The 17,060-nt window shown below is 44.6% G+C and overlaps 1 protein-coding gene across 2 annotated transcripts in view; it reads left to right on the plus strand.

The window, feature by feature from the left end:
* Nucleotides 1–14,950, plus strand: part of dennd5b (DENN/MADD domain containing 5B) — a 59,176-nt gene extending 44,226 nt beyond the window's left edge. For both annotated transcript variants that reach the window (XM_061029526.1, XM_061029527.1), the window contains 15 exons: nucleotides 1,854–2,004; nucleotides 2,249–2,339; nucleotides 3,642–3,773; nucleotides 3,984–4,136; nucleotides 5,478–5,559; nucleotides 5,652–5,733; nucleotides 5,947–6,075; nucleotides 6,427–6,548; nucleotides 7,770–7,915; nucleotides 8,987–9,105; nucleotides 9,215–9,402; nucleotides 10,400–10,482; nucleotides 11,133–11,259; nucleotides 11,375–11,549; nucleotides 11,762–14,950. In XM_061029526.1, the coding sequence (XP_060885509.1) occupies nucleotides 1,854–2,004; nucleotides 2,249–2,339; nucleotides 3,642–3,773; nucleotides 3,984–4,136; nucleotides 5,478–5,559; nucleotides 5,652–5,733; nucleotides 5,947–6,075; nucleotides 6,427–6,548; nucleotides 7,770–7,915; nucleotides 8,987–9,105; nucleotides 9,215–9,402; nucleotides 10,400–10,482; nucleotides 11,133–11,259; nucleotides 11,375–11,549; nucleotides 11,762–11,945 (1,964 nt within the window). In that variant the 3' untranslated portion in view covers nucleotides 11,946–14,950. The remainder of the gene's footprint in view (nucleotides 1–1,853; nucleotides 2,005–2,248; nucleotides 2,340–3,641; nucleotides 3,774–3,983; nucleotides 4,137–5,477; nucleotides 5,560–5,651; nucleotides 5,734–5,946; nucleotides 6,076–6,426; nucleotides 6,549–7,769; nucleotides 7,916–8,986; nucleotides 9,106–9,214; nucleotides 9,403–10,399; nucleotides 10,483–11,132; nucleotides 11,260–11,374; nucleotides 11,550–11,761) is intronic.
* Nucleotides 14,951–17,060: the final 2,110 nt, after the last annotated feature.

A 17,060-nucleotide genomic window follows, 5' to 3' on the forward strand; every position in this document is an offset into this window, starting at 1 on the left:
TTTGCAGAATATGTGACCTTTAAATCACAGATTTTGTCAATGGAGTTTGGTGGGCATGAAAGGAGAGATGAACAGGCTGTTCCTCGTTTTGAAATCAACTTTTGGATTGAAGGTGAAACAGCTGTATAGATAATTTTGGATGGATTTATTTCAGACGTGCTGTGATTCTTCAAACTGATCCAGACGTGAACAGTTGAATCGACTGACTTTTAGTCCGACTCTGTATCGTCAGTTTTGCAGCATTTCTTGCAAGATCTTTATTTTCCGTCTTCTCTGAGACTTATCAGGATTGTCGTTTCAGCCGCCAGCTCCTCTCTTTTTACTCGAGCATGTCATCTCCTCTTGACCCTCACTGTTTCGTTCTCCTGCTCCACCGATGTAAAGCTCTAATTGCTGAAGGTGAGATCATTTGTGTGCGATGGTGCATTCAGGTACACAATCACTCAGACAAAAGGCAGCGTTTCCCTCCGCCTGCCCGTCTGGCGTCTTGCTCCGGTGCCTCCGCTCACCGCAGAGCTGCGATCAACGCTGCAGCTCCTGTCAGATAAAAAAACAAACAAGTTCAATGTTAGAGCGAGGCAACGCAACCTCAGACAGCTCAACAACACGCAGACAGACGGGCGATAAGAGTGTGTGTGCTTCTGCAGGTGAAGGACACTGAGGGAACAGACTGAGCGTGTTTGTGGATATCAGGACGGAGAGAGAGAAGAGATAAGAGGAAACAACGTTTCATCTGTGATTTATAATGTAAACAATCTGTTTGAAGTCCAGGAAGCTTTTTTCCTCTAGACTGGTGGTGTTCTCCATCTGCCCTGCTCTTATTGCTACACGCACACTCAGCAGCTGAAACGTCCAAAAACATGTTTGTTGTCCTTCTCAGAGTTCCTCTCGGGGTAAAGTTCAGAGAACAAACAGCACGCGCTCTGGTACCAAATAGAACATATTGAAGTACATAACTCTCTCTGTAACAAAAAACATGGTTTCACATGTGAGAATTAAATTCAAAGAGTCTCAGCTTCTCAAATTGAACATATCATCAGTGAAATTAAATCCAGCCTCTGATTTGCAGCAATGGAGTTTGTTAATCATCTCTGTGTTGTTGACTCTTGAGTGATTTTCTGTGTCAGGACTCCGCCATGACCTGAAGTAATCAACCATGTTTGTTTTAAAGGGGACATATTATGAACACTTCTACAGTGTTCTTGAACATATATTTGGTAACCTGAGTGTCTACTGACCCACAAAATGTGAAATAAACCCATCCAGTCCTTTGTTTGTGGTCTGCATAAGTCTTACAACACAGAGGAAAGTGCTCTGTTTCAAATTTGCTCTCCTTGTGATGTCACAGTGGGATTCTGGTAAAAAAAAATCCCCTCCCCTCGTTTCTCCACCCATGGACTCCACCCCCAGCCTAGAACAAAACTTTTACACAGGACTGCCATTTTTATTCTTGCTACAGAGGAGTGATGTCTACGGGGAAAACTCAGGGGGGAGGCTCATTACATTTAAAGAGACACACACACCAAAACAGAGCGTTCTGAGAGAGCTGGTTTATACAGGGTCACAAACCTCCTCTGGTGCTTCATTCATGTTATATTTTGACCAAAGCACAGCACAGATGTTTCATTTAAACCATAGGAGACTGTTTGAAAAGGTGGAGAAGGGGGACGATATGTCCTCTTTAATGCATTCTGTCTGCTCTTTTTAACCTTGAATTTGTGTTGTCAGGTGACGGTTTTGTATGTAGCTATTGGAACACTGAATCTCCTGTCTGCACAACAAATGTACCTTTCTTGGTAACAATAAAGAAACCTTGAACTTTAAACCTTGATTTGATCCCGTGTCTCCTGCAGCTCAGGCCATCGAGCAGCGTCTGATGAAGATCGACCACACCGCCATCCACCCTCACCTGCTCGACATGAAGATCGGTCAGGGCAAATACGAGCAGGGCTTCTTCCCCAAGCTGCAGGCCGACGTGCTCAACACGGGACCAAGCAACAACAAGTGAGTCAGGGTCCAAGTCATGACTGAGAAGTACTCCTGAAACCAAAAGATGAAGTCAGAATGTTTCTCTTAACCGGCTCGCTGGGCTCATTTTTACACCGATTAATGTTCGTCTAACCACGTTGGGATTAAAGCTTATTTTGCAACAAGGCGCCTCAGGCAGAGGGATCGGAGAGAAAGCAATTTTCTGTCATTTTCAAACGGTATGACAGTTGTTAAAACTGTGTCTGTTTTATGTTTGCAGGTGGTCTCACAGGACGGCGACGACTCAGCGACGGAACGACCGACACCGACAACAATCAGAGCATCTGACCCTCGACAACGACCTGAAGGAGGTAAAAATAAAACTCCTGACACCCGACCTGCAGCCTGCCATGTGTCCTCCTCTCTTCTGTTATGTTTTGCATTTTTATTTTTCTCTGTTTGTGTCGTGGCGTCATATTTCTGTTCTGTTACTCAATTCTTTTGTTTTTTTCTTTTTCGTCCTTCATGTGCATGCTGCGCCCGTCTTCTGTTTTCTTTCCCGTTCTTCTCTTTCGTTCCTGTCTGGTTCTGGTCTGGGATGGGGTCTGGTGGTACCCCCTCCTCCTCAGCAGGTGGAGGGTTGTCTGGTCCTGCAGAACTCCATGGCGTTTTGGGAGTGGGACAAAGCGTCCCCTCCGCCTATCAAACCGCCTAAAAAATCTGCCTCTGCGTCCTGCCTGGTACGTGGAGGAGCTGCTTGTGTCGTGATGACCCCCACCCCCACCTCCACACCATGCATTATTACCCAGGGTTCCCGCTATAGAACATGAATAAGAACTACTACAACTAGATGAACAACAGTTTAAAGCCTTGCTGCTTTTTTAACCAGAATTCACCAGATTTGGACGAGAGGGTGGAGCTCACAGAGAGACAGATTATAAGTCTTTACATGAACAAATCTCCACAACAGCAAAAACACGGCCCAGAAGTTAAAGCCCAGCGAGCTTAGGTGACACCTAGCAGACAGCTAGCAGCTCCCACCTGTCACTCAAAGAGGCCACGCCCCCTAATTCTACATCACTTTAAGCCTTAATATAATGTAAACAGGTTAATTGTATAAACATTCAGCCCGTACAGTCGTCATGAAGAGAGAAATGAGACCCAAACTGTTTTTGTACCAGGCTGTAAACATTTTTATTTCTGCTGTAAAGTTGGACATTTTAACATGTGGCTCTATGGGGACTGACTCACTGCGGGAGACAGACTCTAGTGGACACTGGAGGAACTGCACTTTTTTTGGCACTTTCATGCTGACTGTATTTTTTTCAGCTGCAGAGGTAGCTGCTTGAGTCCTGCCTGTTTTGAGGGCTGAAAGTGTAAATTAACCTTCAGTGTTCCACCTCCACACACACTACCTCTTTAGCTCCTGCTTTTCACTCCTCTCCTGTGTCACCTCCTCCCCTGGTAAGACGCAGAAGTCTACTCCGCTGTAGTGTTTGATTTTCACAGCTTCTCACATTAAAAACAAACGTTTATCTTGTCTTGTCATGACATAACCAAAGCTCTTAAACTGTACCACAGGTGTGTTTAGAAAGTTTTGCATCCGTCAGACACAATCTGATTATTGCTGTGGTTCTGATCAGAGAGGATGTTTTCTTCCGTCTGATCCTCAGAAGTACATGCAGGAGGCCCGCAGCCTGCAGAAGAACCTGAGGCAGCCCAAACTGTCCGATCTGTCCCCCGCCGTCATCGCTCAGACCAACTGGAAGTTTGTGGAGGGGCTGCTCAAGGAGTGTCGCATGAAGGTGAAACACAACGACCACAACATGACAAAAAATACTGTAAAACAACCTGAGGTTCATCAGAACAAAATCAGCTGATCATCTTTACTCAAGGCCGGTCACCCGCCCTTCAAACCCTGTGCGCGTTCATTAAAGGGTCCTGCTGATTGTTCTAACATTGTGTGTGCATGTGATTGTGTGTGTGTGTGTGTGTGCGTGTGTGTGTGTGTTCAGACAAAGCGGATGCTGGTGGCGAAGATGGGCCGGGAAGCGGTGGAGCTCGGACACGGTGAAGCAAACATCACGGGGCTGGAGGAGAACACTCTGATCGCCAGCCTGTGTGACCTGCTGGAGAGAATCTGGAGCCACGGGCTGCAAGTTAAACAGGTCAGCACACACACACACACACACACACACACACACACACACACACACACACACACATTTGTTTTTGAGACTTGGGAACATAATGGTGATCTGTGATCCGTTCTGATCAAGCACAGTCTCATTGAGAACATGACAGTATTTAATTAGTGTGTGTATTCGGTGTGGATATAATTCAATGTTTTTTTGCGGACTGTCAAACAAACTCATAAAGCGTTGATATTTCAGTGTGTATGATTACTTTTTTCACAGAAAACTCTTTAAATATAAAGATATCAGCAGGAGGAGCTGCATCGGTAAACGCAGACTACATATTTTTCACTCCGACTTCACCCGGAGTTTCTCCTCCAGCCTCCTCGTATTTATTCTGCAGAAAGTCAGAGTGAGCTGATGTGAGAACGCAGCAGGATGTAATCCGTGCAACATAACAAAGCTGCTGTTTAAAAACAAATTACAAAACCAAGACGGCAGAATTACATCAGCTTCAGAGAAAAATAGCCGAATGAACCCTTTAAATCACCAAAGTCACTACTACTCCCACACTCAATGGACTCTGTTGGCTGTGAAGTGAGCGACAAACAGCTGTTTCTGGATTTTAAAAATCATCTTCCTCCTTGAATAAAAGGCTCTCTCTCTGCAGGGATACTTTCTGTAATGTTGTCAGACACTTAAAACACTTTAATGGAAGTTATTTGTTCAGAAAGCAGCAGCAATCAAGGATAATGATGCAGCCATATTAGAACTTTAAGCGCACACATTTTGGAACTTTTTCCTGCAGAGAAAACGATCTCTGCGGCTGAAGCAATCCGGCAAAGAAAGTCCAAAACTTCTACGAGACATTTAGAGCTTCAAGAGGTTTTAAAATAGTGTAATTCTCCTCTAAACATGAGTAGAGCTTTATTCTGTCGCTGCACGTGCAGAATAATCAGATTTATGGTAAAGGAGATGTGATGTCACACGCTCGCGGCTGCTGTCAGAATAAACACCCGGTGGTTAATCAGGTATTTACGAACACATTGGATATTAAGGCTAAGAGGTTATTGCCTCAAAAATCCTCTTTTCCTCTCTCTCTCTGTGTGTGTGTGTGTGTGTGTGTGTGTGTGTGTGTGTGTGTGTGTGTGTGTGTGTGTGTGTGTGTGTGTGTGTGTGTGTGTGTGTGTGTGTGTGTGTGTGTGTGTGTGTGTGTGTGTGTGTGTGTGTGTGTGTGTGTGTGTGTGTGTGTGTGTGTGTGTGTGTGTGTGTGTGTGTGTGTGTAATCCTTGCCGTCATCAGTGAATGTGTTAGCTCTCTTTCTGTGTGTGCTGTGATTTTCGGACACTCACACAATCCTCTCTGACCTCTCAGGGGAAGTCGGCTCTGTGGTCCCACCTGCTGCACTACCAGGCCCGGGAGGAGAAGCTGGAGCAGCAGCAGGCCGAGTCTCCAGGTGAGACACACACACACACACACACACACACACACTGACTGTCCTGCTCTGTCTTAATTTTGTGAAACTGAATCCTGCGTTTCTCCTCGCAGTGTCAAATGTTCCTGAGAGGAGGAAGTCTGAAAGCTCCATCGGGATGCCGTACCTTCGAGTGTCTCTCATTCAGGACATGAGGTACTCGCTGCTGCCATCTAGTGGTGGACAGATATCTAATGTAATATACTGTATATCTAATAAAACTTCACTCGCTGATCAAAGCGGGGAGACTGAAAGTCAATGATGGTAGTTCACCTCTCCTCCTATGCCTGAAACGTGTTCATCACATTGATTCTGAGAGCTTTCTTCTTTTAACTGTGTCGCTTGTCCCTCCGCTGTTCCTCTCTTCAGGCACATCCAGAACATGTCGGAGATAAAGACGGACGTGGGACGAGCGAGGGCCTGGATCCGTCTGTCCCTGGAGAAGAAGCTGCTCTCTCAGCACCTCAAGCAGCTGCTGTGCCGACAAGCCTTAACCAAGTGAGCACACACACACACACACACACACACACACACACACACACACACAGATTCACACTTTTATCGACAGGTCAGATTGATCCATGTTCCTGTCTGAGCTGCAGCTGTGCTAACATCGCTGTTTGGATTCCTCAATCAGGACACTCTGGTGTTTTATCAAACGGGAGGATTTCCATGTTAGAAGTGAGAGCTTGTGTTTCTCCTCAGGAGACGCTCATTGCTCTTTATCGGGGAACAAAGGGGTCCACATGTGAAGCTGACAGAACAACTCCTTTTCTCTTGTGACAGGGAAACTTTGCAATAAAGGTTTTTTTTCCTAAAATGATCTGATTTCCTGCCGTGTGTCCTCAGGAAGCTGTACAAGCGTTACGCCTTCCTGCGCTGCGAGGAGGAGAAGGAGCAGTTCCTCTTCCACCTCCTCTCTCTGAACGCCGTCGACTACTTCTGCTTCACCAGCGTCTTCACCACCATCAGTGAGTCCCCCCTTTAGCAGCACGTGACCTCCGACCTCAGCTCCCTTCAATCACTGCTTAGAATCAGGGCAGACATAAATCATATGCTGAGGTCAGACTGCACGTCATAAACACGATGGCGTGATCTGGCAGACGGAGGGTTTTGGCACCAGACGGCCCTGATGAACGATGGTTTTCTCCCATGTAGTGCGTCAGAGTCAACAACAATCAAGGCCACATTTAACCCTAATGTTACAAAGTAATATGAAATAAGAAATATGCTGTGTTTATTCTGCTGTTGTCCCGAGTTCCTGCCTCTACTTTGTCTGAGCACTAGTAAACGTCTGTTTTTAAAGGTGCTGTATTAAAAGGGTGTAAGACAAAAACACTGCCTCTTGTGGCCAAAATCAGTATTACAACAACAAACTCAAGGAGGGAGCAGAGTTTACGAACTTTATGTTTGACTGCCAATTTCGTTGGTAACATCCAAGAATTCCAGCCTTAAGGCCCTGACTCAACAAGGAGATCGTCGGCCGTCGGTCCTAGTTGGACCATCGCCGTAGTTTTTACAGTGTTCCCGGCTCCATCGGCCCTGTCTGCCCTTTTTTGGCCGAATCACTCTGATTGGCTGTTGGGAGGTTTAATTTCTCTCCAGCTCTCGACTCAGGTTCAGGAAAGCCCCTTGAGCACGCCGCTGTAGGATCCATGCTTTCACCCATTAGTGCGGTTTCTCCTTATTGGTCGCCTCCGCCTCTTCTTTCCTTTTTCCACTAAAATACCAAGGACTGACAACGCCAGCGCCATTTTCAACTTTTTATCAGACATTATTCTCCATTAGTAAGCTACCTGTAATACGAGTGGAGACCGACAGCGGTGTGAAAATGGTCTTCTCGTATCATAACAACGGACTACCGCCCCCTGCTGGCATGGAGAGTTATTTCCGCTCACGCATGTGCAGAACGTACGCGGTGGTTGGCTGTCGGCTGTAGTCTTTGTGGTCTGTTCAAGTGCAACTTTTAGGCCAAGACGTGAGGCGACCTGAGGCACAACCAGTTCTTTGCCTTCTGCTTGGTGTGTCAGGTCTTTAAAAGTGCTCTTAAAAATCCTCTGCAAGCGTCCTCCTCTCGTCTCTTTTATTCGATGAACTTGATTCAATGCAGCCTGAGTTCAGTGTTTCTGCTGAATTTGTGATTTCATAGTTGTAGTGTTTGTATGTCACTCTCGTCTTGTTTGTCCCTGCAGTGATCCCGTACCGAGTGGTCATCATCCCCATCAAGAAGCTGAGCAACACCATGACCACCTCCAACCCCTGGGTGTGCGTGTCCGGGGAGCTGGGCGACTCGGGCATCATGCAGATCCCTAAAAACGTCCTGGAGATGACCTTCGACGTGAGTGTTGTGTGATGACGTGGTGTGACGCCCTCGTGATAGGAGCTGAGTGCTGATTGGCCGTATTCAGGCGTGACTTTTGGAGTTGCGCTCTCTCTGCATGAAGCACGTTAAAAGGGAGTGCAGGGGGTTTGTCTCAGGTCGTTGAAGGGGGGATTCTCTCTTATTACAATAACACATGTATTCACAGTTCCAGAGTAGGTCATTAAAGACTTTAACTTGACTTTATGTGGTGTGAAAATGAAACCGCTGGAGACGGGATTCAAATCACAGCCATAGCAGACAAGGTGATGTTGTCATGACAACCACCTCCCTGCAGACAGTTGAGGTTTACAGAAACATCCAGTCCTGTTGGAGCTGCAGACCTCTTGCTTTCCTGGTCACTCTGCATGTTTGCTTTTCTCGTTGCATGTTTGTTTTTCTCGTTGCATGTTTGCTTTTCTCGTTGCATGTTTGTTTTTCTCGTTGCATGTTTGTTTTTCTCGTTGCATCTTTGTTTTTCTCGTTGCATGTTTGGTGAGATTGCCGGAATCATTTTTTTGTGGTCCATCCATGTGTCTTAACAAGTGTTTCCATCTCCCTCAGTCTGCTTTCAGGCCTCACATGCACATCTCGGCCTTGTTCAAGGTTAGACCAAGCCCCCTCTCCCTCATCATCACATGTCCCATCATGCACTTTGTTTTGTTTTGAATGCTTCTGTTGCCTGTTACCCTGTAGGCCTTTTTTTTTTGTCCTGCAGTCAGCTTTGTGTACGTTTGGAATTAGCTCTAGTTCGTCTGCTACCCTGAAAACGTTTGTAGCCAAATCCTTGAATCTCAATCTCTGTATATTCAAGACGTTATGGTCGTCAGCACGGCTTTCAACCACTTACAGGAAGAAAGTGCAACTTTTTGATCCAGTGGACGTCGCCCTCTGTTCGAGAAATATTGTGTTGGACCCGAACAAACCCTCTTAATGACCAAAGTCGTTTTTTTTGTTCCCCAAAATATTTACAGGTAGAGTCCAGGATTAAACGTCCGGCCTTGCTCGTTATCTTTAGTGAACCTTCTTTCTCTCTCTCTTTGTGTTCAGTGTCAGAATCTGGGGAAGCTGACCACGGTGCAGCTCGGCCACGACAACGCCGGCCTCCTCGCCAAATGGCTGGTTGACTGTGTGATGGTGCGCAACGAGATCACAGGACACACGTACAGGTGAGTGCACACATGGACACGGAGAAGAAAAGAATACACAGCTTAAAGAAGCTTAGCGACCTCTGACAGTCCTCTGCATCCTTGTTGACTCCGCCCCCCCCCAATGCAGGTTCCCGTGCGGCCGCTGGCTCGGTAAGGGCGTGGACGACGGCAGCCTGGAGCGAGTGCTGATCGGTGAGCTGGTGTTGTCGACGGCAGAGGAGGATTCTGGGAGAGGCTGCCGAACGCCCCCGCTGCAGCGCTCGCCGTCTCAGATCAGACGCATCAGCATCACGTCGATGTCTGCACGAGGGTCCAGTAAGTTTCCGTCAGGACGAAAACACGGCTCACAGCTCTGCACACGCTGTTAGTTTAAACTTAGCTCATGCTGACAACAAAACTCGGCGTGATTTTATAACTCTGAATTATCTGACAGTTTCCCTTTTTTAACAACTGCTTAAAAACTCAGCTTTTCGTATTTCTATCCATCTCTCAAATCTATTGTTTTATTTCCTCTATTAGAACAAAATAACATGGAGGAGTATCAGTGAGATGTGTAGTGAGTGAAATGATAAAGTGACCTCACTATATGATCAGACATTAAGGAAACATGCTATGTTGAAGTGCTGGCTTCTCTGACAACAATGCAGCAGCCAGTATGTCCTCCTTCTAACTTTAGATTCTGCTCCTGAATGCTCTGGATTTGTTTGGACCAGAGAAGGTAGACGGTTTTAAGGCGACCCCCACACGGCCGTTTTGGACGCCCCTCGGTTTGTCAGATATGAGAGCAGTTATCAGGTCAAACCAACAGGTGTTGCAGCGATGGAAGTGGGCAAGAGAAGTGGTTCAGATAGAAGTGATTGTACCCGACCTAAAAAGACCGATGCAGAGCTGGATAAACACTGAAGCTTCAGTGTCCACCACATGGCAACCTGCGTGAGCATCGACTCTAAAGAGGAGGGGGCGGGGGGAGACAGCTCTCTACAATGTTTAGAATTTGGACTGCAGTACCCATTTTAAACACTAGGTGTCAGAGTTACATATTGCTCCTTTAACTAAAGAGTACCGCAAGACAGATCTTTATTTTTCTATCAAGACTTTACCAACAGAGTAGACCAGTGCTGAGGAGTTTTTAAAATGTTGCTGATCCCCGTCATACAAAAAACTTGTTTTATTTCTGTATGAATTCAAAATATGAAGATTAAAGGTCAAAGTTGACATTCTGATATTAAATGTGTGCAGGTTTTATTACTGGAACCAGTGTTGATATTAACAACCACATGTCTGTTATTAATTAAACTCTTTATTTCTGCAGAGCCGACCTCAGCTCAGATCCAGGAGGGGATCGGGGAGGCCGTGAACAACATCATCAAACATTTCCACAAGCCGGAGAAAGAGGTCAGTGACTCAGTTTAATGATCAATACACTCCTTTTATCCATCAGAACGGACTTTCTTCAAACCCTTCAAAGAAAGAGAAAGACGTCCTGCACACTGCACAGCTCTGGTATTCTGGAAATGTGACGTTTGGAGCACACCTGTGATTGCTCATGTGACTGAGTTCATGTGTATCTAAGATGGCGCTGTACGGAGTGACCTTGGCCCTGCACTGTGTATGACGTCCTTCTCTTTGTTTGAAGTGACATTTCTGCTCGACTCTGCACCGTGCCTTATTGTTTTTGGATGTGGCAGTTTTCTCGATTATTTTACAGTTTCCTTTAAACCCTTTACATCGTTAACAGGTGTAGATGTCTTTTTCCACTGATCCTGTCACTCACACTTTACAGATTCACAGAGATGTAGCGCTCACACCTGCACATCTGCACATTTAGTTATTCTAAAATGTACTCTCATGTCGTGTGCAGCTGCAGGTTTTAACACAAAAATGTATCTGCAGGATTAGTAAAGCTGCCTCCTCGTGGTTTTTAGAAACGTAAAATTGAAATCTTTAAGCAACAAGATCATTAACTTAAAGAAATGTAAAGATTCATGATGTGTTGCGGTATGACCTGTGTTCCTCACATGTTGCTGTTTGTCGTCTCCGTGCAGAGAGGCAGTCTGACCGTCCTGCTGTGCGGCGAGAACAGTTTGGTCGCAGCGCTCGAACAGTTCTTCCACCACGGATTCAAGTCTGCCCGCCTTTTCCAGAAGACCGTGTTCGTGTGGGACTTTGTGGGTGAGTGAGGCGCGACGGCGCCCCCTGCTGCTGATGACGACACAATCTTTAATCTGCTCGGTGTTTTCAACTGATGACGGTTCCCGCTCTTCATTCCTCTCCTCTCCCTCTGCAGAAAAGGCCGTCGCCTACATGGAGTCGGCTGACCAGATGGGAGACCTGCAGGAGACGGCGGAGCCCCGGGGGATGACCTGTCAATCACTCTGTCACTATGTCAACGCCATCAACTCCACCCGGAGAAACATCGGCAAAGACGGGAAGTTCCAGCTGCTCGTCTGCCTCGGAGCCAGGTTGGTTTACAGGATATAATCAGGAGAATTCACCTTCAGCAGGGGGGCGGGGGGGGTGACGTTTATATCCTGTGATTGGTGCACGACCACCGACTATCTGCACGCCACCGCTACGATCTCTGTGCATGTAATTAAACAGCCTTTGGCTTGAAAACAATAACCGATGATGTCGCAATCCTTCTGCAACTAAAGAAAATCTTTTTGTTCTGCAGGGACCGTTTGCTGCCCCAGTGGCTCCCCCTGCTGGTGGAGTGCCCGGTGATCCTGCGGATGTACGAGGACACGGCGCTGCTCAGAGACCGCACCACCGTCAACGCGCTCATCGGAGTCGTGGAGACGCTGCACGACTTTCCCATCACACTGGAGGCCTCGCTGGTCAAAGGCATCGACCTTTAGCACCCAGCGGGGGGGGGGGACCGACGGGACGCTTACCTCGCTTACCACCAGCTTCACACGCTCGTCCACGTTTAGCCGATCGGCTCTCGTATTGAACGTGTCACCAGGGTGACGAGGAAGGAAAAAGTATGGCTGCTTTAAGTTAGAAGACTACGCTTTGGATTCAGTATTATTCCCCCACCTGTGGATCCGAAGACTCTTTTAATTAAATCAAAACCAGGGATTAATCGTGCAAATGTCCAGAACAAACCATCCCTTTTTAAATGATTTCTGACCTTCCAGGGAGCCATTGTTTCTGCGACAACACAAAAATCTACTTCTGTATTAACATAAAATTTGGTGCAGAAACGTTAGCCATCGAAGTATTTGAATCGCAGATGAAACCTGTTGGCTTCTTCTCGAGATATAAACCTTCAAAAACACCTCACAGGTATTAAATCACATTTTTTTTAAAGGATTAAACGGTTGCTCTTTGAAGGTTTTTTACAAAAAAAAACTGCAGGTAACAATGCACATTCAGGGGACTACTTTCAGCAGCGGAGGAATCGACATTTTTTGGAGCAGCAGGACGCTGAAGTAAAGAGAGTCACTACTGAAGTCCCTGCTCTCAACATCTGTATTTTAGAGTCATTGTACAATACTCAAAGGGAAGCTAATCCTAATTATTCTGCACGTTGATTCTCAAACTTAAACCAGCCGACACAGAGACTGTGTGGAGAAGGAGCATCAATCTAAAAGATTTACAGAATGCTTGGGAACATCTAACAGAAATGCACGCTGGTTTGACCAGATAGAAGTCGGCCAAACTCCAACGGTTTGGTTGTTTAAACTTTTAAGTAGCAGCAGCCGAAGTTTCCCTGCGTGTTAGCCGTGTAGCTTAGCCTTTCTTCAGTAGGTACGACTCGATTAACTGTGATTCTCTTTCCTGCCTGCAATTTCACCGCCGTCATCCCCTCGTTAGCATTAGCGTTAGCATTAGCGAGCATGCCTTGTGGGATGTGGACGGAGGTTTTACTGACACACTGGAGCAGGATTTAATTCGAGCACGGAGCTGAAGATTCACCAGCTCTCCGTGCTTCTCTTTCTTTTGAGTCATGTCGGGCATTCTCTCCGCTCTCAGCCTGCGGATGAACTCAAAAAAATCTGATCTCAGTGATGCGGCTCGGAGGCCGGAGATGAACCTGTGGCTGCACTGACATTCCTACCGAACCTCAGCCATCAACCTGGCTGTTTTAAACTCTGTGTCCAAGTGAGTGCACGTCGGACAATGTGACGTGTTCCGTGGATGTGTGGCTGAAACGTGTTTTCCCTGATTTTATTTTTATATCTTCACATTTAAAGTTTTAAAGGGATCTACTGGTTTCTGACGTGTACTGGAACACTGAGTGATCATTTATGCATCACACATTCATTCATGAACTAGCTAGCTTATATTTCCCCCCCACAACAGCTGAAAAGTTTAACTCACAAGCTTCTTCCTCTGCTTGAAACCACGTCGTTCTTACTAAGTAGTCATGGAGTCAAGCCGGCTGTCGATGCATGACTTACAGCAAGAACTCTGCAGATGTTCAGTGTCATAAATATTCTTCAGAATTTGCAGTAAACGTCTGCTGTATTGAAAACTTGTCATGGTTTAGAGTCTAAAGTTATTATCGTCAAAGGAGGACATCACAAACACGTGACTATCTAAAGAGAAAGGCGCTAATTTGACACCAACAGTAAGACAAGCGATAAAAAGTTCATTGCGACGTTCGGATCGCTGCAGTTACATTTTTCCGCCACAGGTGTCAGCAGAGAGAGCAAAACAGAGATTGGAAATTTTATGACTTTACGTTGGAAACTTTGTGGTTTCAATCTCTGGTTAAAGCTCGTTAAGTTAAACAATTTTTCTTGTGGTCAATTAAGGAATTTTCGCTCAAAGTCGAAACGTTCCTGACTCTGAATTAATGTCGGAAACACTGGAACAGAAACGCTTCCCAACAAAGAGCGTACAGATCTGATAAGTCCTGGCTATGAATATGCAAAAACTGTGCAAGTTCATTTCTCAACACTTCATGACTTCTCATTAAATGGATTCATTTGAGATATGTGATGTTACAAAATGCTGTAGCGGTTCAAACTAACTGTAAATTCCCACATGCCCTGAATGCAACACGATGTCTCTCATGTATGATGTTAAACTTCAAACATAGCTCCTTTAAAACACAAACAAACTGCCTTTTTTTTTTTTTTTTTTTTTTTTTTGCAGAACCACTTTTTCTCAGAAGGATTTTGTCCTAACTTTTAATTTTTTAGCTGCATGAGATTTTGACCACTGCTGCCACTTTCCTCCGTCTGACAAACGGTATAAATGTCCTCATTAGTGCATGTCGCCGTGTAGACCGAGCTGTATTTATTCTGAGCTTCTCTGCAGATTTAAAGACGAGAGAGCACAACCTTTGCAGCCCCGGAGTCCTGCGGTGAATCTGTAAACACATAATGCCTGTTTTAGTTTGAATGTCTTTATTTTGTGTATTTATTAATTTAGTGTTTATCCACTGAAAGCAGTGCTGTGAATTTAAGGTTAATAACGCCTGTGGGTTTGGAAGAACTGGAAATGTTCATGTTTTTAAAGCCACTATTCCCTCTTCAGGTGTTTTCGTCATGTTTTTAACCCTTTGTGCTCCCGCTGCTGATGCCTAACCCGCGGCTCTAAAGCACGAGGACAGATTCCTCCGTCTCGTCCTGGATGTTTTCTGTGTTCAGACTCTTTACATGTCAGAGGAGAACTTTCACTGTGGACGACCACGGACGTCCCTCCTTTCAGACTCACTGTGGATTTGTTACATGAACATGCGGTGTGAGGAGTGGTTTGAACCCCCGAGTGGATCTGCTCAATTCTTCAGACTGTCATGGGAAGAACGCCAGCGGACAAAAAGAGTTTCAAGTCTTTGTCTGACGGATTAACTCTGTTCTGATATTTATTATGCCTATTTCAATAAAAACACGCAGTGTGTTCAAGGAGATGGATGTGTGTGTGTCATTAAACCAAACGTAATGTGTGTCTAAAAACATAGGAGCCGTCAGCCTTAACCAGTTAATCTTGATTAACCTCATGCTGTTTTGTCCCTTACGGCTCACCGTAGATAGTCGCCAGAGTGTCTCCCAGTAGTCAGTGATGTAAAAGAAGGACACCGCTGCATCTTTGAATGTCTCATTTCACTTTAACAAGCTCTCAGACAGCTCAGCTGACGAGTCCAAAGTCATATCCACCTGATGACATCACACATTGACCTTTGTTACCATTCCTTTGAGCTGTGTGACGTCAGTTTTCAACCTGTTATTCTTTGGGATCATATTGCCTTTATTAGAGGACAGCTGAAGTGATGGGAGGAGAGACTGGTGGATGACATGCAGCAAAGGGCCGAGGTCGGATTCGAACCAACTGACTCGCCAACAGGGACTTTTACCTCTGTACATGGGCCGTGCCTCATAACCGCTAAGATTTCTGGTGCCTGTAAATTGTCGTAACCTTTGATCAACCAGAAGGTCCTAACTTAAAAGCAGGGTTGAATTCAAACTGCAAGGGAAGTACTTTCAGATTAAGACAGTACGAAATTTCAAAATAAAAACCTACATTTTTCTACTTAATTTGAAAAAATTGAACTTCAAACGTGAGTAAAGTTTGAATCATTGGACAGCCCTAAAACAAATAGATTGTATAGAAGAAGCAGCAAGTGGGAAGTTACTGGGAGTTTTTTTGTTGTTTATTTTAATTAGAGCCAGATGTGACCATATATGGGTGTGAGGGTGGAGCTTACACTTACATTTCTCATTTAAGTATCTGTAAGGTGTCTATAATGTTAAATATATCTGTAATATATTAACAATACTTTTCAGGCATTTTTAAAAGTATAATATAGTAAATATATAAAATTCCTCCATTTTCTTTTTCCATATTTGTAGGTCATTAAAGAGATTATTATATCAAAGTAAAATACCAACTAGTTTCTCTTGTATATGAAAATATGAAGCTATATTCTGTCTAACTCTCAGGCAGACATAAATACAAAACAATAGGCACAATTATTATTAAGACAAGTCAAGTCAACAGACATAAATAATTGAACCAAGAGATCAAATCATGATCAAATGTATAAGTCTCTGATTTAAAAGATTAAAAAATAACATAAAAGAATTGAAAATCTGCATAAAAAGCATAAAAACATGAAGTGTAAACAGAGCCACCTCCCGGTAGCTTTCCCGCGCTGCAGCTTCACCATAGCAACTGGCTGCACATTCTTTTCCCGCGTAAATCCCTATATGGGCATCACAGTGTGTCCACGCCGCTGGTAGACGTCACAGCTGTATGCAAATCGCACTGATTGAAAAAAAAAATCAGAAAATGGTGGCGCGGGAGTCTGGCAGTGCGCATGCGTGGAAGGTTCTACTACGGGCACGCTGGCTGCGTCAAGTGAACTACAGTTTGCTACCACGGAACCGGAAGTTAAGTGATGTAGCCTTCAAAATAAATCAATATTTTACTAACAGCTTCATACATTCATATAATTACATTTTAAGAAAGCAAATTAGAAAAATACATTTTATAGATTAAATTTAAGTGTTATTCGAGCTACCATAAATCAGTGTGTGTTGTATTTTTTGTTTTGTTTCAGACTTTAACATGTGTGGTCTCCTTGAATGGATTGTTTGTAATTTTAAAAAACAAAAGAGAGAGAAGTAGGTTTTTGCAACTCACCATTATCAGAATTATAAAATACCTTCTTTTTTAATTAATGTTTTTTCTTAAGAAACACTAAAAAATGTGATGTGTGCACATGTTTGATAGTAAATTTTGTGCACAACTTCATCACATTGCACACAAGCTTAATATGTTGTGCACACACTAGGATTTTGTTGTGCACATAAGTAACTATCTTGTGTTCACAATATTATTATCTGTTACACCCACATTACCATCTAACTTGTGCATAATGTACTAATTTGCTTCCACATTATTATATTGTTATACAGACATGGGGATAGCTTGGTTTCACATATTATCTATCCTCCTGTGTGCACAAGTTATCAACTTCTTTAAACAAGATAATCCCTTTCTCAATGTTTCACTTCTTG

This window comes from Labrus mixtus, chromosome 22, assembly GCF_963584025.1.
Source record: "Labrus mixtus chromosome 22, fLabMix1.1, whole genome shotgun sequence".
In the NCBI taxonomy this organism is placed as follows: Eukaryota; Metazoa; Chordata; class Actinopteri; order Labriformes; family Labridae; genus Labrus; species Labrus mixtus.